This window comes from Parasteatoda tepidariorum, chromosome X1 (assembly GCF_043381705.1).
Source record: "Parasteatoda tepidariorum isolate YZ-2023 chromosome X1, CAS_Ptep_4.0, whole genome shotgun sequence".
Classification (NCBI taxonomy): Eukaryota; Metazoa; Arthropoda; class Arachnida; order Araneae; family Theridiidae; genus Parasteatoda; species Parasteatoda tepidariorum.
This window is the reverse complement of record NC_092214.1, coordinates 3,982,854-4,004,774: the sequence shown is the minus strand read 5'-3', so window position 1 is coordinate 4,004,774 and position 21,921 is coordinate 3,982,854. Positions and strand designations below refer to the sequence as shown.

The following is a 21,921-nucleotide window of genomic DNA, read 5'->3' as shown; positions in this document are numbered from 1 at the left end:
TATATATATATATATATATATATATTACGAGACTATTTTGTAAGATTTTCCTTAATTTTTATTCTGGAGTATTACCATTCGGTGTCACTTGTCCGTTATCCTCTGTGATTATAATTTTTAAAGGAGTTTAAATTGCTCTTTTTAAATCTTTAAATCCTCCTGTAATTGTGCTGTTTTCTGTTGGCCCCTTGCACCGGTGCATAAGTGAGAGTTCACTGCATATAATATTTGTTATACACTAATAGAAACCAATAACTGCACTTTTATTTCTTTATTTCTAATTTTTATCGAGGATAAAAAACATAGCTAAATCGTTCTTTCTGAAACAAAATGAATCAAGTGATTTATTTTAAAACAACTATTATCAAAAAGGAAAGACTAAACTTTTGTGAATTATTATTTAACATGGACAAAAAACAATATCTGAAAATCGTTTCTTTATATTTTATAATACTCAAAACCTTATTGTGATACTCTGAATAAATCTGAGATCTGATCTAACAGCAATTCTAACGTATTCAGAATTTCAATGGAGCATGATAAAATATAAAACCTCGGATAAAATATCTTTAGGGCAAGATTTGTATTTACTTTAATATTTTTCAAACTCAAGACTTTTTCCTCTCGAAATTGGTCAACGCAAGACTTAATTCAAAAAACAATGATGAATAGGAAACATACAGTGTTAATATAATTAGCATGCACGAAATTAATGGAAGTGTAGAAAATTCAGAATGTTTATTAATGTGTAAAGGGCAACTATATACAAATATATCTCTGTTTAATATGTAATTTATTTATATCTAAATAATATAACTGATACTGATATAGTTTTCATATAGCTGATACTAATGTAGCTTTTATTCGAATATAGCTCTGTTTCATACTTATATTTTTTTTTACCTATAACGTCTGGATAAAAAAAAAGCAGTAAAATTGCATAACCAATCATCTATTAAGTACGCAAACTATGAAAAACCTACATTGTGAGCAATAAAATCTATTGACTAAAGAATACTTATAAATTATTTCCCTATTTTTACATATCAACCCTTTTAAAATATATTTATACATATGAAAACAATCATCTATTGCTACTTCAAAAACCAGTGTTGTAAAAAGCAAAAACCAATGTGTAAGCAATTTGTAAGTATCTTTTATTACATCTGTATATATGAACCCTCCTGTTTATTAAATTTAAAACATATATTTTATAATTTCTTAGAAATTTTTAAGGAAATAGATTTCAGTATTATTCTTTGCTTCCTACTAAATTTTACATTTATCCTCCCTCAATTTTTTAATAAAAGAAAGTAATAAGATTACATAACCAATCATCTATTACTACTTCGAAACCCAGAGTTGTAAAAAACAAAAACTAATGTGTAAGCAATTTATACGTATATCTTATTACTTCTTCATCACATATGTACCCTCCTGTATATTAAATTGAAAATATATATTTTATAATTTTTTAAGGAAATAGATTTCACTGTTATTCGTTTTTTTCTACTAAATTTTACATTTATCTTCGCTCAACTTTTTGATAAAAGAAAGTAATAAGAATACATAACCAATCATTTATTACTGCTCATCGTTATCACATACGTACCCTCCCGTTTATTAAATTGAAAACATATACTTTATAATTTTTTTTTTATAATTTGCTTAAGGAAATATATTTTACTATTATTCTTTGTTTCCTACTAAATTTTACATTTATCTTCCTTCAATTTTTTGATACAAGAAAGTAATAAGATTACATAACCAATTATTTATTACTACTTCGAAACCCAACGTTGTAAAAAACAAAAACTAATGTGTAAGCAATTCATACGTTTATCTTATTACTTCTTTATCACATATGTACCCTTCTGTTTGTTAAATTGAAAACATATATATCGTAATATATTAAGTTATGCTTTCTAAGTGATTTTAAGGAAATGGATCTCATTATTAGAATGTACGGGTGATAAAAAATTCCTTCCGCTTCAGTCAATAGATAAGTATTTTTAGAAAGTCATCACACTGGCCCTTCCTTGTGGGTCACTAGTGTCACTAAGTTTGGAACCCGGATCAAGCATGTAGTTACTTTCCCGGATATTGGGTTTACCCCTTATTCTTCCACGTTTCCGACACTTTCCGTTTCTTGAACTGTTGTGTTGCAATGAAAAAAAGGGGTCGGCAAGACCTATTTGAAAGTGAATGAGTCCGTTTATGATCGAAACGTGATCCTCCCTTTCTCTTAAGGCGTTCGTAAATAGAATCTTAAAACTCAAAATGTATGTATGCTTTCATTTTGATAGAGTTTTATTCGTTAAAAATATTTTATTATTTTAAATTGATTTAACTTAAACAACAAAAAAATCAAATAATTTAGTTATATGTTTCTGTAAATTAATATATGAATTGCGAATATTTTTTAGACGCGTAAGTGTAACATGATATTAGAATTATATATATTAACTGCCTACTATTTGCACATACATGCCTTAGTAATTAATTTCGAAACTTTCTTGTTAATTATTAATTTTAAATTTTCATCGCAACGTATACTACTTAAGGATATATTTTAAAAAATTTCATACTTTTAAAATAGTAAACAATATGTTACAAAGATAATTTCAGCAGGCTAAGAATTCTACAAATTTTAATTATTGTGTTATCAAAATATATTTGCATTGTGAAATTTTCCTTTGTTTTAATTACGTGTTTCAAGTAATATATTTCGAACTTTTGCAAATATTTTACATAATAAAGAAAAATAAATTATTTCTGAATAAATAAAATCTCATAATTTGTTTTTTTAGTTTCTTAAAATAATAATAATTTATAAATCTTTATAATTATTAAATTATTATAATTAAAATCTTCATCTTAGTCCTAAAATTTTTATTTTAACGTTATTATTATTAAAATCTTTAAATAATAATTAATTTTTATTTCGCTAAAAAGCAATAAAATCAAATAAAATAAAATAAATAGTTTAATAGAAATAGAAGTAAATAAATACGCCTAAATCCGCAATTTTTTTTTTTTACTTTCCTTACATCTATGAAAATTAAATTAAATGAAAATTAAATTAGCTTTATGATGAAAATTAAATTAGCTTTATTCGTTAATTCAAGTACACTTGATTCTAGAGTTTTATTTTATCTTAAAGATCCATTTTCTTAAAAAATGAAGTCTTCTTTCAAACATGCTACTCATCATAAATTTTATTTGTATTATGTGCTTTATAGTAAAAATAATACAGCTAAATACAGAAAATAATTTTTCTCGTAAATACTTGAAAAATAATGTAGAAATAGTTTTCCATATCATATCTTACAAAGAAAAAAATTTATTGCGATTAATAAATTTTAAATTATATAAAGAAAATATATGAAACATAACTCAAGTAACATTATGTTTCTAGAATATAAGGGCTATTGAAAAATTTTTCCTCTCTTGTTTAGTTTCACTTTTAAATTTCTTTCTCTGTTTTTTTTATTTGAAATAAATAGTTTAACAATGAAATTAAACAACGGAAATCAAGTTCAAATATGACAAGTGTTTTGCTAACATAATTCACATACATGGAAGATGGTATCACAATATTCATAATTTTATTTCTAAGAAGGAACAATACCGTTTAGTATTAATACAAGCCTTTTAAAAAATCGTTATATTTCAGTTTAAGTAAATATAAATTTTGATAGAGAAAATTTCTTCTTTGTCTTATTTTTCCTCTTTCTTTTCTTCTTCCTCTTCATATTATTATTATACAAATCCTTAATCCCTTAAATTCAAATCACAAACTACTCCATTTATGAATTGAAAAAAAAAATTTTTCCTCGAAAACATATCAGGATTTATATAACCAATGAAAATATGGGTTTGGGAGATGGGGTTCAATTTCGAATACAGGAAGTTTTTCAAAAATCAACTATTAATTGTTTCATAGCAATTTTTTTACATTTTAATCAAATTTTTGAGAGACTCTTTTTTTACAGTAAGCATACAAACTGTTTATTATTCATCATTTTAATAGCAATAATTTTTATTGGATTTTTCCCTAATACTTCACCTAAAAACATACAATTCTTCATTAAAAGTCAATTACAGTTTAATTATTTTTTAACTTCATACCTTTATTTTTAAAGAAAACTTGTTATTTTATAAAAAAATATATATTTTTTGTAAAATATCAGTCAAAATAGTTTTTGATATTAAAATAAAGAGAGAGAAGCTGAAATTCTTTAAAGTTTCATATTAAGAAATCGTAAAATATTAAAAAAGCTACCAAAAGACTTATAGTTATTTTTCAAAGCGTTTTACCAAATGCTAAGTCTGCAAAATTATTTTGAGCACCATAACTACAAAAGGATAATCAACTTATTTACATTATTTTGAATAGTATTTCTTTATTTTCTTGGCAATTATGGTAGCATAAATGTTTAATTTTTCTGACATACATCTGTTATACGAATGTATTAATTAAAGTAACATTTTTAAATGCCGAGTATTAAAACCCAGTTTCTTTTTAATATTGTTTTTTTAAAATTTCTCAATTTTTTAAATATTTTGTATAAGAAAGTTCACGAGAAGTGGAATATATATAGCAAAAACATATAATCTATGGCAAAAATATACAATATGTAGAAAAAAAAACTGAATAAGTAACTAATACTGTAAAAAGCTTTTCGTTAATAAAAAACATTCAACTGAATTATATCCATTAAAAAAACCTAATTGAAATGTATTACATAAATAAAGAAAAATCGGCGTATTTTTTCGTCTTAAAAATTATTAGTTTTTTTTTCTTTTTACGTAAATAAGTGACAAAATATGTAGTCACTTTCATATTTTAATTTCATTCCACAGATGGTGTCGTGTGCTTATATGCACTAATAAAAATATAAGATATTTAAACGTATTTAACATTGAATTCCAATTTTTGTTTTTTGTTTTTTAAAAAAACTAGATTTCACATTTATTATCTTGTATGAAATCAACATTTTTGAATCAATATTTATTTTCATTAGTACTTCAATGTTTAACTAGAAAATTTATAGTTTTAATTCATAAAATACTGATATCCTACTATTTTATATAGCTAAATTGAATTTTATTCTATCTAGGAAATAAAACAAATTTAAGCAGTAATAGCACATTGAAAATTCAAATTTCAAAATTTCTTTCCAGAAAAACAGTTTATACCTGGGAATAAGCAGGATTTTTTTCACTCCTTCAATTCTAATCCCAGAGACCAGAGAAAAGACCATGAAGCTATGCCTTTATTAGTCAATTACGAACTGAATTTTGGTTAACTCTATAACTTACACTTATCATTTAATCTGGTTTGCGTTATATTGTTTAAATTAATCTTATGTCTAATATAATTTTTAAAGAAAAGTATTTTATATCACTCCTTCATACCATTTTAAACGTTTCTGAAATACTTATAAGGTATTTCATTAAATTCAATGTAAGATACTAACAGAGTTGCATTTCTTCATTTTAAAGAGTAAACAAATGCTTCAGTAATACATTCCGAACCATTTTTGAGCTGACAAATGTTTCAAATATAATGAAATCATTATATATCTGAGCTTACATGTATTATGGGGGTGGATATGCATTACTGCAATCGAAAGTCACTCATAACTGCATATTTGAAGTTACTGCATTTCTTATTACTGCATTTTTTAACATTTACTACATTTTTGAAACATTGTTTTCTTATTCAAATCATTTATCAAACGAATTTAAATTAAATCTAACGATTTAACATGTGATTAAATTTCACATTGAATTTTATAATGTTCTGCAGTTATTTTGTTGAGAGCTCAACATACGACGTTAGTGACAAAAAGAAAATTTCAAAATTTTATAAATATATTATAGTACACAACATTTAAATTTATTTCTGTAGGAAACCAAAATATTTAAATATTAAATAAAGTTCATAATACAAAATAAAATTTTAAACATACACGCAATGTTAAAAGCTTGTAATTCTAGATCGTCCAATATTGGAAAACAGTTTCGAATCTAAACCCTCATAAAAATCTCATATCCAGTTCCAAAAACACTAAAAATATTATTACAAAATTTCAAATGCAAATTAATTCCCCTCTACGATGTGCTTTCGTTTACATTGTGTTTGTGGCTATCAAATACATGTACATCGAAAACAACCTGATGCTTTCAAAAAGATGTATCATCTATAGTATTTATCAGCCTCTATCACTTATTTTTTTAAATTCAAAACAACTTTTTAATTTTATCAAACCGGAAAGCTTTAAATGTTTTCTTTCATTTGTCTCAAAAAGTAGAAATATATTATTAAATAAAAAGTTCCAGATAATTTAACCCTCTTCAAATATTTATTTTTGGAAAGAAAAAAAATCTTATAATTATTTTTTTGTTTGAATCAAAAGTAAATTTAAAGAAACTTATTTCTTACGTTTTTTATATTTCTTATGTTTAATGTTTTCTTAAATATAATGCTTGTGATTGGAGCACTAGTTTTTTTTTCCTTTTCACAAAAAAAAAATTTCGATATCAGAAAATTTAAAAAACAAAGAAAGAAAAGATTTGTAGTTTGCTTGTAATACCAATCTATTAACGCCAAAATTCCCCGAAAAATCTCTCTAAAATACAAAAACGTTATAAAAAATGCAAGGAACAGAAAATCAGAATTACCATGATGTTAGTGAAAATCCATAAACATTTTCAAGCACTAAAAAAGGGAATTTAATTTATCTTTTTTTGCTTGCAAGCACCACAAGTAGAAAAATAATTAATAAATGCCTTAATTTATATTATTATAACCTGAATTGAAATAAAGAATGATAGTATGTATTCTTTTCTGTCTTATTTTAGGATGCTGGAGCGATTGGTGCTTGTGCTGCTCTTGATTATTCAGACAGTCAGCACCTCAGAAGGATATACACCCTTTTCATTTCGTTCATCAGTCAGATATGGAAATCGGAAAAGTGAATCTGGAAGAGTTATTCATAAGACACCACTTAAAAATTCGGATACACCTGTCATACCAAATGATCCACAGAAATTTTTCGATCAGAACTTTTTCTACAACGTAATCAACGTAGCTCAATATTTGCAATGTAAGTATAAGAATAATTTTCCAAAATGAAACAAATCGACAAAAAAACATTTAAGTCTATTAATTGACTTTTTTTAGTCATTTAACATGGTTTTCTGAACACTTTAATAGACAGTCTATTAAAATGTTCAGAAAACTATGGTTCAAAAAACCATGGACTTTTTTAGCCATTTAATATGGCTTCATGGTTCTTCTGCCGAGGAAATTAAAAAAAGACACAGTTTAGATGCTTGATGCACAGTTTAAATACTTGATTACTGTTTTCCCTGAAGCAAAGCTATAATTTTAAACTATATATATCATATTTTGTGTTAAGAATCATCTGGGCATCATCTGGCTATATATATATACAATAACATATTTGAACTCGGCGCACTCAGACATCTGAAGAAAAACTTTTCTTTCATATTAGTGTTTACTTTGTGTTTGATACAATACTATTGGTAAGAGAAGTCAAATGCAAGGTATAAAAATTAACAAACTAATAAATTTTCTAAAACATTTTCCGTCTTTCTCTTTTTACTATAAACTAGTACTTACCAGTTTATCTTCATGACCGGATATTAGTGTTTTAGCCACAGTTCTCTAACAGGAATTTTCAGATCGTCAACTTCTGAATTCATTAGCTTTTAAAATATTAACAACAACACCAAATATTAACACCAACACTTCAAAAAACATTCTAATTTTTCTGAGAAGAAAAAGAAGAAGAAAAAAAAACTAAAAGAAAAAATCTTAAAAATTTATACCTGAGAAAAAGAAAAGAAAAAAGAAATTTAAAAAAGGAAAGGAAGGAAATTTAAATAAATGAATAAAAGATTTTAACAGAAAATTCATGCGAAGTTTTACTTTAAAATATTATAAGAAAAGAAAGATTTCGAAGATTACAGAAGTTTTTAAACTTTTAGTGACAAATAAAAGAATAAAATGTGTCTATAAAACTAATTATGAAATATGAACTGTTAAACATTCAAGTAATTTTAGATGAAAAAATGGATTGAAAATTATGATGAACAATTTTAAATATTAATTACCAATACATTTTTAATAAAAGTTTTCTGTTACAGATACTTACTTATAACTTATTATTGAGTATTATTCCTTTTTTTATGTGCCTTACATTTTATTTAATGTTGTTTTTAAAATAATTGATCATATTTCACTGATAAAGTTACTTAAAAATTACAATTACACGTATCAATATTTCAGGTAGTTGACAATTTCTAATTTACTACTGCATTTTGTTTTATAAATCTTGTATTACTTCTCCATCCATATAACTGAAGAATAAATTAAGTTAATATTTCATAGTATTCTTGATTATTTCGGTTTAAGTATTGGCAAATGTTTGCTACAAGTTATTCGCTATTTAATAAAACATAGTTATTACATCTTTCTAAATATCATCGCTACTTCGCAATTAAATCCATATCTATGCATGCCTTTGTAGACATTTTTAAGTAATCCCAATTTATCAAAATAATTCTACGGTTCCTTGTGCTTATAATACTTTAGATGACGATAAAATAGGCTCTACAATAGGTGACCCACTAATTTTACTCAATAAAACTAAGAAACCGATGAAATAAATTCATTCTCTGAGAACTAATAAAAATTTATGTCTATAGAAAGATATTTAAGTCTTTACTAATATACAGTTGATTCATTTGCTACTAAAATGCATATATAAGCAGTCATTTGACATCATAAGCTATCTTTGAGTGTAGTCATTTGTAGCATATTATTCAATTATATAAAAATATCCCACGTTCTAAATTCAGTAGAATAAAATACTTTTCCCCCCAGGCAAATATTGCCCCTAATGAACCTTATGAGAATCAAGTTTCGTGGGAATAAACTTGCACCTGTTTTGACGCTTCTAATGTGTTGGTTATAACCATTTAGAAACGTATAACACAATTTTCAAGAATTTCTTTAACATCAAACTAAACATTTTTTTTTCTTCAAATAAACAAGAAGAAAAATATTCATAGGGGAACGTGTTGCTTGTGTTTTAAGATAAATTTCTACCGGTTAATTTAAGCAATTAGGATAGAAAAGGTAGGAAATCGTCTTAATGTCTTTCCTTTTCTAAACATGCATTCAAGAAAACGCTATTGAAAATCATTCATGTAATTGCTAAATAATGAAAACATTAATTTACTTTTTTTCCTTAATTTCTTCATCTTCTTTTTTACGTATTCCCTAGAAAATTCTTCTCTTGTAATTACTTTTATATTATTTTTGGAGAAGAATTCTTATTTTTTGCATAGTATTCAGCAAATCCGAAATATATTAATAATAATCTAAAAATTAAAATTTAAAACCTTTGAAATAAATTAATAGTACCGAATTCTTCTCTTATAATTACTTTTATATTGTTTTTGAAGAGGAATTCTTATTTTTTGCATAGTATTCAACAATCCAAAATATATTAATAATAATCTGAAAATTAAAATTTAAAACCTTTGAAATAATTTAACAGTACCGAATTCTTCTCTTAAAATTACTTTTATATTATTTTTGGAGAAGAATTCTTATTTTTTGCATAGTATTCAACAATCCAAAATATATTAATAATAATCTAAAAATTAAAATTTAAAACCTTTGAAATAAATTAATAGTGCCGAATTATATAAACTCACTTCTAAAAAAACTAGATTAGAAGTAAGCAATCAAATGTGATTAAGGAAAAATTATGACTACCAATTAATTTAAAGCATGATAATCCTGCATCAAATAAAGTAGCTGTGCATTTTGTGTAAAAACAAGAAATTTTTTCATGACAAATAATTTAAGACAACATTTCTTGTTCTATTTCAGTGTTTTAACAAGCAAGGTGTTTCGTAATGAGTTCCCTTAATGTATATTTATAGAATCCTTATCAAACATTAAGACAATTTTTTTTTCTTTGCGGGTCACAAATTGTTTATCTAAGCTAGGAAAGAACAAAAACGCAATCGAAATCTGTCAAATCAGAGGTGAGGAAGACAGGTGTACGAAATATCAAAGCTTATTTGATTGTAGTAAAAAATGCGAGGAGTTTTAAGACGATTATAAAATACGCCTTCCAGTTTCACCCAGCTTTGAAAGAGGCTTTGCTTTTCTGTACATCTGCCTTCCTCATTTATGATTTATCGCATTTAAATTTCGCTTTCGTTTTTGCCTCGCTTGATAATAATTTACGATTTTTATTATGTGGTCGTTATGAAGAAATCTTCAGATGAAGGCATTGGCCCACATTGGGCTGTCTGGACAACTATGATGATTATGATGTGACTACTTTTAGAAAAATAATTTCATCAGAATGAAAGAATGGTTGAAGGACTGCTTATTGCTATTAATTTATTACGGATAGTTTATCCGTAATAAATTAATTACAATATAGTAGATCAGTTCAAGTTAAACTAATTAATATTAAGTGGGGGGAAATATAATCGATAGCGGTTTAGCAATGGCAAACAAGTGCTACTTTGGTTAAGAAAGCCAACTAAAAAGTATATTTCTTTAACAAAAGACAAAAATTAACATATACAAAACACTCTTACGGCCTGTGATCCTATATGGTAGTGAGTGCTGGACTCCTAATGAAAAAGAGGAGAACAAATTGCTGATTTTTGAGAGAGGGATAATTAGAAGAATTATTATTTTTTTTTTTTTTGCAGTCTATGAGAATAACAAATGGCGTACCCTTTGCAATCATGAGTTATATAAAAAGTATAAACAACCAGACATAGTTTATGTTATTAAGGCCAATCGGACTCGATAGATGGGACACCTACATAGATCTGAAGACCAAAACCCCGCCAAAAATGTAGCTTTTTTTAAACCAGAAGGTACAAGAAAAAGGGGTCGTCCACCGACTAGATGACTAGACGTAGTTGAGAGGGACCTAAAGATAATAACTAACTGGAGGGCCATAGCACAGAATAGATCAAGATGGCAAAAACTTATTGGGACAGTCTTGGCCTGTCATAGGCTGCAGTGTCCAAGAAGAAGGAAAAATATATATACAGTGCTAATTCCCTATGTTTATTTATATTTTTCACAATTTTAGAAATGCTTTACTTTAAAAACTTAACGAAAACTAATATTTTATAGTATACTTGATTTAAACATGAAAAAAATAATTATATTTTTTTTAAATATTTTTGAATTTATTTCAAAATTTTCAAATTATGAAATATGTTTATTTCGTTTATTATAATAAAATTTTTAAATACTGTGAATAAAATGTAGATATATTTTTCAGCAATATTAGAAAGTTAAACTAAAAGTAATTACACATCAACTTTGCTATAACTTCAATAACAAGCAATAAAATGTCTTACTTTTGCAATGATCTTAATTTAGATTTTAAAACATTATAGAGTGACTTAAAAGCAAATTTTAGCAATCAAATTTTGTTTAAAATATGGATGAAGGACTCCCAAAATGTCATGAAAAAATAATGCGCTATTAACCGCAAAATTCTTTTTTTTATCATACAATTTTTGTTTCTTTTTTATTTGTTAGTAGTTACTTTAAGTTGTTTTCATCACTTTACAGTACATACCCTATAGTTAATATAGTGTTTTTTCACTGAAGATTACGTACATTTCTTACTCATAACCTTCACAAACCCCAATTCTTCGATAAATGCGTTAAAAGCACAATGAAGTATTAGTCTCATAGTATGCGAAAAAGTGACAGATGTTTTTTATTACCTGGGAAAATTACAACCCATTTCCCTAATGCATATAACTCTTCACTACAGTAATTAATCTAATTATTAGTTAAACAACGAATGTATCGCTTTCATATTTTATTAAATTCTTTTTAATTGCTTACTTATTTGTTTCATTTTCCTTTATCTTTGCCTTTAAGTGCGATAAATGTTAATTAAGGCGAAGTACTTTTTTTCCTTTTTTAATATAGTTATAGTTACTACATAAATACTTTTCCATTAAATATCAAAATAGATTTTATTTCTTAGATTACAGGAAAATTTATCATATTAAAGAATTGAATAGAAAGAATATAAATTAGTAAATAAAAATTTGACGTATACTCAAAATTAATGGAAGACAATTTATGCTATATGCATGACTATGCAATGTTTTGAAAAATTTAATAAGAAAAGTTTCGATTTTTCATTTACCGATTTTGTTCTGTAATTTCTATTGCTGAAAAATTTTATTTCTGCGAGTTCCACATCTGCTAACACCTCCTTAACGTGTAATTTTAAGTAATTAAGACAGGTTTTGAATCAAATTTAAAATATGTTAAGTCTCGTAAATGGCGTTGGCAGGTAAACCCGGACTATATGCTTCTAGTTTGGCCTAGTCAAAATTCCGAAACATTTAGGTACAGTGTCTCAACTGTAAAGAATAGGCTCCAGTAAAAATACAGAGAAACTTGATTAAAATTTCAATTTCGATTTCTGCTTTTAAATCTGATCAACTTACTTAGTCCATTTAATGTTATATAATTAAATTCAAAAGTTCCTATGAAATATATTAAATTCAAAAGTTCCTATGTTTCTTGATTTTTAAACCTTCACTTGTTTCTTCGTATAAAAACGTTATTTTTATTTATTTAATCCAATAAATAAACCCTTCAGTGCAAAAAACAACGTTTTCTTTTCTTCAATATTTTATAATATACTCTATTTTTTACTAACCAGATTTGATGCAACTGAGTACCAGCATACCTCTGAAAAATTAATATAAGCTCCAAAATATGTTTTATTTTTAAATTGAATAGCATTTCCGATCTAAAGAGCTAATTTTTCTTTCAAATAAAGAGTCATGCAATTTTATTCAAATAACTGTTTAGAAAAAATAGAAAAGTTTAAGACCTGGTTTTGTCTAACTTTTCTCTACACGAAACTCAAATGATAATTTGAATTTTTATAAAAAATTTAAAATAAAGTTTTTTTTTAATTATTAGTATTATATGTCTCAATTTTTGCATCATTGTTAAATATATTTGCTTGTAAATACAAGCAAATATAAATTTAATTGTATTTTTAAATTTCTTTTCATTAAATCTATCTAGTAGCATCACAAAAAGTATACCACTTTCTACTGCAAAATATATTTTGAAAAAATCAGTGATTATTCTTTGATAATTAATTTCAAACAAATTATTTAATACCGTCGTATCTTAACCTTGAACTATATGATCAATAACAGCACTAACATTGCCTATGAAGTATGTTAAACTAAGTTTATTAAATATATTTGCACCACGTTTTAAGATTTCGAACATGTCTTGGAATTACATTATTTATTTAAAACCAGAATCTTATAATCCAAAATTAGAAAATAAAACGATGAGTTACTGGACATATATTTGAACGCTAGAAAGAGAAAAATATATTAGAAGGTCGACTGTTCAACGACGGATAGAAAATAATTTATAAAATATTGAACTGTGATGGCTCAGGGATTAGAGATCTCGCTTCCCATTTGGGGTGAACCGGGTTTGAATACCAGCGATGGCTGATTAATTAATGCAAATTTTGCACATATCCTCAGTGGTAGACGAATCATGGGTTTGAGTCCCCTTGCCGTGAGACTAACCAGGAGGGGGGGATCGTGGTTTTCCTCACCCTTCAAAGCAAGTTTGGGTTAGTTCCATCAAAAAGTCCTCCACAAAAGCAAAATTTCTCCCAATATTAGATCAAAGAGTGTAATATTAGATCTTTCTGGATTGGGTTCAAAATTGCAAGGTTACGGAGTTGAAAATTAGTAGTTGTAAACTCAAAACTTGGGTCGTCTGTTCAACAACGGTTATAAAATAAAATAAAATATAATACCTGAAAAATAATTCAGAATTGTTTAGAAATTAAAAGATGAACGCAAGATACTTGTTATAACGTGCTATATGCAAAATTAATTACTTCAAACTGGAAAATAAATCCCATTTAAATTAGAAAAAAATAGTTTTGCATATTTTTTTTTAATTTGTCTATTTTTTTAACATAGGTATTAAAAGAAATAATCTGTTTTGAAAGTAGAATTTTATTTTCCAGTTTTCTCTACATAAAAATTACATTATTTCATTCAAAAAGGTTAGTTTCTTTCGTAATATTTGTTAAATATACATCTTAAAACGGTAGGCATCAGTTCTATTTATATAATTAACAGAGTTGCCAATACATTCCTTTTAAATGCACCAGAGGGAGCTACTAGCAGGCAAGAGCTTCTATTTCAAACTGAATAAGTTTCAAGTATTAGAAACAATTCGAAGAAATGGTTTTCAAGCCTGAAATATTTCACTAGCGTTAAGAGTAGCTTTTTTTCCGGCTTAGCGATAAAAATTTCAGTCACTATTTTTTTTTTTTTTTTTTTTTGCTCAGCTCGAGTAGCAACCACAAACTTTGACCTTTATTTGACATATATATATTAAATTATCTCGAGCCGGATTTCAAGTCTCCGGGCAATAAGGCTTCAAAAGTTTTACCCAACTCAAACTTCTGAATTTTCTTTGAACGACATTTTTTAATAGATGTTAAGCAAAGATGCATCAAAATTTGAAATAAATTAAGAAATTAACGAGAAGAAATTAGTTTAAAACTCGTTAAATTAAAAAATATCAATTAATATATTTTCAAAATTTATGTAATACTTAATACTTAACTAACGATTCCTTGAGAATTTGATAAAAAATAATAAAAATTAATGAGAAGGAAAAAATATATTATTAAATTAAATATATTAATAAATATATTAATAAATTAATTAAATTAAACGAACAAACTATCAGTAATTATAACTTTCAAGTTTAAGTGAAACTAACTGACAGTAGTTAATGATTTCTTTTCAAATTTGATAAAAATATTTAATATGAACTTCATGGAAAATTAAATTAAGNACTTCTGAATTTTCTTTGAACGACATTCTTTAATAGATGTTAAGCAAAGATGCATCAAAATTTGATATAAATTAAGAAATTAACGAGAAGAAATTAGTTTAAAACTCGTTAAATTAAAAAATATCAATTAATATATTTTCAAAATTTATGTAATACTTAATACTTAACTAACGATTCCTTGAGAATTTGATAAAAAATAATAAAAATTAATGAGAAGGAAAAAATATAAAACTCTTTAAATTAAACGAACAAACTATCAGTAATTATAACTTTCAAGTTTAAGCGAAACTAACTGACAGTAGTTAATGATTTCTTTTCAAATTTGATAAAAATATTTTATATGAATTTCATGGAAAATTAAATTAAGGATATAAAATTGTGAGTCATTATTGTGTCAACTAAGTTTGTCTTAATACTTGTCTTCTGAATTACATAAAAGATATGATTCATTCATGTTAACAAATTATTAAAATTAAATAATTTAATACTGTACCAAGAGTGAGAAGTATAACTATTTTATAAAGCATTTGAGAATATTTACATGAAATATATTTCTATATGTACTATAGGATCTACATTTAACCTTGTTTGAGACCTTAACTGCTTAATAAAGCAAGCCAGGGGGGTGAAAAGTCGGGAAACTTACTCTATTCCATTTTTTAAAGACTGTTTTTTCTAAGTACATTTATTTTAATAAATTTCAAAACTCGTCCTATTGGAACACTTATAATAATACAATGCATCGCATTGTTTCTAGAATTGAATATTATTCATTTGCAGCTTTCAAACGGGGAACAAAACAGTAACATTTTTAAAAAACATTTTCAAAAAATATTGCATTTTTCCTTAGTTCGTAATATAAAAGTTACAGCTTAATATATCGAGTGTGGCGCGTAATGGAGGACTCGTTGAGACATGTATGAGTAAGCAAAATGTACGCTGAGTTGATTAATGGATTTGCTCACTGCTATAAAATCAATTTAGTAAAATACTATCATTTAAACTGTTCTATCGAAAAAAGTTGTTTAAATTATGAAAATAACACAATTAATGGTACTGTCAATATAAAAAGTTGAAATTGCAGTTGTGAAGGGTTAGAAACAGCTTTGGAAAAATTTGAAGAACAGCTCCAGCAGCTGAAGAATATGCTCAAAATGAAGATGACTCTAAAAGCAGGCAGTTATTCTAAAACAGTGGTTCTCAACCTGGGGGCGATATGGCTCCTCAGTGGGGTGATTATCCTCAGTTGGGTTATCAGGGGGCTATGAGTATTCAAATTTTTAAAAAAAATTGCAATTAATAATAAAAAAGAGCCAGAGAATCGCTCCTCATCTGGGTCCCATCAACACATTTAGTAGAAACAAAATTTTGTTCGGTCATCCACAAAACAAAGAAGTAGGTTGGTCATTTGCTACACAAGAGACATATGCTTAAATTTGACGAACAAAAAGCCTGATATTCAAGCTTTAACTGAAATCCACCCAACACAAGGCAATCATTGAAGAGGTAAAAATGAATAATTGAGTTTTCAAATTTTCAGTGTTTTTCTCACATTTTAGTAGCTAACGTTTTCAATTTTTCCAGATTACATTGAAAAAATAAATTTAAAAAAATGTACTATTGTTTAAATTATTTCGCTTCAATTATCACTTCTTTTTGAAGAAAAAAAAGTGAAAGGAATGCACAATTTTTTTTGTCTTCTTCTAACAATCTTCTAACGCTACAGGATAAAATTGCTTCATTATTAACATTTTAATTTAAATTAAAATCAGGTATAATTGAATATATATTCAAATTTATTGAGATGCTCACTCGCAACAATGCATTGTTTTTTTTTCACTCGAAAAGAAAAAGGAGGCGATAATAATGTCAGTCAACTTCTAGAAGGGGCGGTGAGCAACAAACGGTTGGGAACCACTAAAACATATGAGGCTTCACTTGGGGGTAGATCGTCAAGTTCGAAAGGCTTCCCGTAGCTCTATGTGTATTTTCCTTACATGAATTTTATTTCAAAAATTTTGCATTATTCTTAAAAAATAATTTTTTTATATAATTTTTATGCGTATTTTCTTTTAGAAAACTGTAAAAAAAAATATATATATGAAAAATTTTTTTATAGAAATCTGCTCAATTTCATGCTAGATCGTTTTCTTTTGTTTGTATTATCGTCCAAATTGTCACTCATATATATATATATAAATAGATTTTTATTTGCCTAGGCAGATAATTGGTTCAAAAACACAATAAAATATATAATAAATTTACGTTTATTTTTTTTTCGCTATTTCAGCATTGCCAACTTCATGCCATTACGAAGGAACACGATACGGTTGCAACTTCGGATTGGGTTGCCTTTTTTCAGGGTCGCGGCCAGCAGATTTATGCAATGGCGGTCTCTTATGGAGCTGTTGTGTCCCCAGAAATATTGTACCATCCCTTATCAATCTTGTCAACGAGCCAGGTAAGTTGAATTAATCACATATTCATTAGGCAAAATGCACTGACTTTGTTTAAGTAGGAAAAACTTCTTGTTAGTGTTACCACTTTTTTTAAACGGAGCTTTGATAATCAAGATAGTCAGAACTCACACAACGCAAAAAGTCCCATTCTTCCCAAAACCTAGCGTAATTGCATCAAACTTCCAGAAATGTTTTTATTATATATTTATGGAAAGATAAAGTGTTGGAAGGAAATAAAATATTTTGGGTGAATATAAAATATTTTAGAATGCTTCATCTTCTTTCAAAATATAAGCGTTTAAATTTGGTAACTGATGGGGTGAAAATAATCTGAAATAAAATTTTTATAATAAATATTACAAGCTATTTCCTGTGTTTCATGTAATGTTCAACACACTTTCAAAGATCACTTCACCACTGAGAAAAACATTTGGCCAAATTTTCTTTAACCGTAATAAGGTATCAAGTGGAAACATCGTTTAGTTTAACAATAATTATGTAACGAATCACCGTAGTAAAAAAAAAAGAATATTCTAATTTCATGAAACTTTCTTCGTTTTTGATGAAATCGTTTCCTAATGTAAAGCCCGATGGAACGTTTCGTCAAAGTGACGAATCATCACTTTGACGAACTATAGTCATTTCTTTAAATAAAGAAATTTTGTCATTCTATTTTTTACTAAAAAAAAAACTCAAAAAATCTCGCCAATAATCACTTTATTGTGAGCAACATGCAGCTAAATCAATGTCACCTTAATAACATAATAAAGGCAAATCGAACTGTGAGAAAAGTTTCATCTATGTCCGAAGCGGGATTCGTGACGAAATGATTCTCATAATTGGCGAAATATAGCTCAAGGATTACTGAATCGTCAAAAGTGAGGGTTTTATTTCTGAGAGTGTACAATAATATGGTTCACCATCTCGCTTGAGTAATAAATTCCGGTAAAAAGTACTGGTACTGTAAAAAATTTCTTGTTGAAAGTCCTGAGTGCAGCATCTGTAAAATCCATTTTACACTGAAATTTTATGCCCCAATTTATACAGTAATATCTATTTAATTACAATGATTTTGTGATTTTACGGTAAATATTATTGTAAAAATTACTGTATATCAGATTATTTTTGCCAGTAAAAATCGTTAAAAATAGATTTTTCGGTAAAAAAGCACAGGCCCTTCGGATGCCAGTACTTTTAACCAAAACGTTATCCATAATTTTTTACAGTGTCACAAAATTTTATACGGAATTTTTTACATACCAGGCATTAATTGTAATACAATTACTTTTTTTTCTTCAGTTTTCTAATGTATGCATAAAGTTGTTAACTTTTTTGGAAGTAGAATTTTTTTACTCAAGCATTGAAACGTACTATATTTCATAATTTAGTGTATCCAGCATATTTTTTCTGAAATTTGCTCATTATCAAAATGGCCTTTTTCAAGTTCCATCTCCTCTCGCTCACTCCTCGGCGCATTTTTTGGTCATTTCGCTTAAAATTTCGGATCCAGTGTAATTTCGACTGCACTGAATCACCTTCCAGAGAAAATTTTATTTATATTAATGGAAAATGAATGGAAACAATTTCATTGCGAAGGGTCACCAGTTTATTCCAATTTATTGAGTGGGAATCGCTCTGTCCCCCCACTGCAACTGTAATGATTTACTATGAAGAATCGTCTGAAACCGTTTTCATCTGTAAAAATCTAACTTATTGAACTGATGGTTTATTTATGATTACAGTGAAAATGGTGAAAAACCGTTTTGTTAACAAAACAGCTTTAAACCACCCGTAAAGGACAACTTTAGCATTTTAATTTAACACAGCTTTCTCCGTATGTTTATTAAAAAAAAGCCGGAGAAAATAAAGGGTATTTCTTATTTTTTCTGCAGATGTATTTGAATAGGAAAAAAATCAGCCTGATTGGAGATTTACACCCCAGTTATCTTTAACCCAGCTACTTACATCTCAGTTATCTTTGTTATGAGTTGAAGAAAGAAGTAGAATATAGAGCATGATATTAAAATATCTCTTTAATGCTAAACCGTTAGCTGAGTTTTGTAAAACAGAACAAAATTTACGCATAATTATTTCACATAATTTTGTGAGGTGTTAGGACATAACAGAATTTTTTATAGTTCTAGTAGATTATTTTTAACACGAAAAAATCTATTATGTTGCTTGATAGCATCACACTGTTTTCGTCATATGGATTGTAAACATTTTAAACGTTTTCAGATATTTCTGATACATTTGATACATGAAAGTAATAATATTAGTGTGTGTATATATATTGATAAAATGAAAATATTTAATATTACTGTGTATATTTCTGAATTATCTTCAAGCGTTTTTATAATGTGCAAATATTAAAAATTTTGTATTATTTGAACTGTAAGAGAAGCCACTAAATCAATCTATTACAAACAAGTAATAAAACTAAAATCAATTTTAAGAGGAGGAAACGGAACAATAAATTTGTGCATTGCTTTTTACACTCATGTTTAAAGTTTTTTTCCTATTCCTCAAAAAGTAATAAGTTAAATAAAAAAGAGAACTATAAAACCTAAATTTAGAATACATTTAACGAGACACACAAAATAACAATTGTTTCAATTAACATATGAAACCTGATGAGGAAAAAAAAGCAAGAACAACTTTAAATTCATATTAAATAAATGACCTTAAACCAGTTTATGATTATAAAATGAAATATTGCTCTCTTCACGCTGTAAATTTGATTCAAATGAAAATAGCTTCCTGGCAGTAATTAACCTTAAAAGATTTTTATTAAGTATCAACAATAAGGATTATTATTTGATAGTTAATGCATTCTTATTGTCTTCGATAAAAGATTACAGCTATTTATTTTTCTTCTTAATATCATTTATTTATAATTCTTTATTCTTTAAGGCTTACATGCCTAATAGAAATACGCGTCCAAAAAAATACTTTTCGGCAACTATTACGTAATCAGTTGAGTTAATATAAGAAATGAATTAAAATGAAAAATTTAATTTATTTATCAATGAATAAAAAGAATTCGAGGAAGCGTTAAATATCCATATTAACAGTATATGTTTCCTTCGAATTTTATAATGCAATTTTTCGTTTATTTATTCGTGTTTTTAATTAAACATCAAATTTTTTTTATTTCTATATTAAGTTTTCTAAAAAGCATTTTAGACGAATTGAATTCTTTAAAAGCTGAAACAAGTGACACAGCGATTTATGTTTATTATTTTATTTTAGTTTGAAGATCATGTTTATGTGTTTCATATTTTTGCTATTACATAAAACGTAATTGTAAAAGAAGACGTAACACTTAACGTTTTTATGTATTAAAAATATTAAAATTTTTTTAATATTTTTAAAAATATTTTAACATTTTGTCAAGTATAAGAATGAGTTAGGGATAGATAAACCCTCACAAATCCAATATGAATTAAAGATAAACGACATTTAAGTATACTTTTCAAATTATTTTCAACTCCTTCTTATTTACTTAACATTTCTTCTTTCAATTCTTTAAAAAATTCTAAAAGTTAGAAAACAGTTATTTATATTTATAATTTTTTAATGAATTAATTGAAGAACAGAGTTCATGAAGATTATAACTGATATTTTAATGAATTTATAAACATGAGAAAATATAGCAATTTTTTAAGTTAGTTTTTTTTTTTTTTTTTTTTTTTTTTTTTTTTTTTTTTTTTTTTAAGTAATCTTACAAATTATCTTTTCTAACTTTTTGCGATTTTTAGTTCTAAAAAGTGACACAAAATGAAAGAAGATATGAACAAGTTGGAGCTCAAAGACGAGAGAATTATTTTGTAGAGGATTATTTCGATTTACTTCTTAACTTTCATAGAGAAAACTAGATCTCATATGGAAAATCGAACTTCCAACCTCCCCCTCGTGGGTAAGGAAAAATCTACTCGACTCCTCTATAGACCCCTCAAGAGAGGTGGCTTAGATCCAGATTTATACCACCCGTCCAATAATGATAACATTCCAACCATTTAAATAATAAAATAATTATTTATTTTTGCTAAAAAAAACTCGTTAAGACAACAGATTTATTTTTGTTTTAAAACTTATTTCGCCACGGTAAAAAACAAGTGCGTTTAAAAAAAATTTCTTAATTTTTTGATGAAAAAACTTGTTAATGTTGAGTAAAAAACCGGATTTACTCTGAAAATTTTATGGTTTTGCGCAACCAACCCAGCTTCCTGTTTAAAATCGTAAATCTCAAGGAATTTTTTTTAACAGTGTTAATGAAATGGGGCTTTATTTCCCTTCCTTTTAAAAATGTGTGCATCTTATTTACTTATACAATTTCAGCAATTTTCTAAGAGAAAACGGACTTAGTATTGCAGGTTTTTAAAAACCATTTCACGTTTTAAGTTGTAAAAGGTTGTGTGAAAATCCTATGCATATTAGTTTTTAGATAGAAGAAAATAATAAAAATGACATCAAATTTCTGACATT

General features: G+C 26.4%; 2 protein-coding genes across 2 annotated transcripts in view; one reads left to right on the top strand and one right to left on the bottom strand.

The window, feature by feature from the left end:
- LOC107450407 (uncharacterized) overlaps window positions 1-21,921 on the bottom strand; it is a 477,566-nt gene that overhangs the window by 377,357 nt on the left and 78,288 nt on the right. The window lies entirely within an intron of this gene.
- LOC107438529 (trypsin-1) overlaps window positions 1-21,921 on the top strand; it is a 63,263-nt gene that overhangs the window by 25,817 nt on the left and 15,525 nt on the right. Inside the window, exons 2-3 of the mRNA XM_043040643.2 lie at window positions 6,871-7,115; window positions 17,265-17,435. Of these exons, the coding sequence (XP_042896577.1) occupies window positions 6,871-7,115; window positions 17,265-17,435 (416 nt within the window). The remainder of the gene's footprint in view (window positions 1-6,870; window positions 7,116-17,264; window positions 17,436-21,921) is intronic.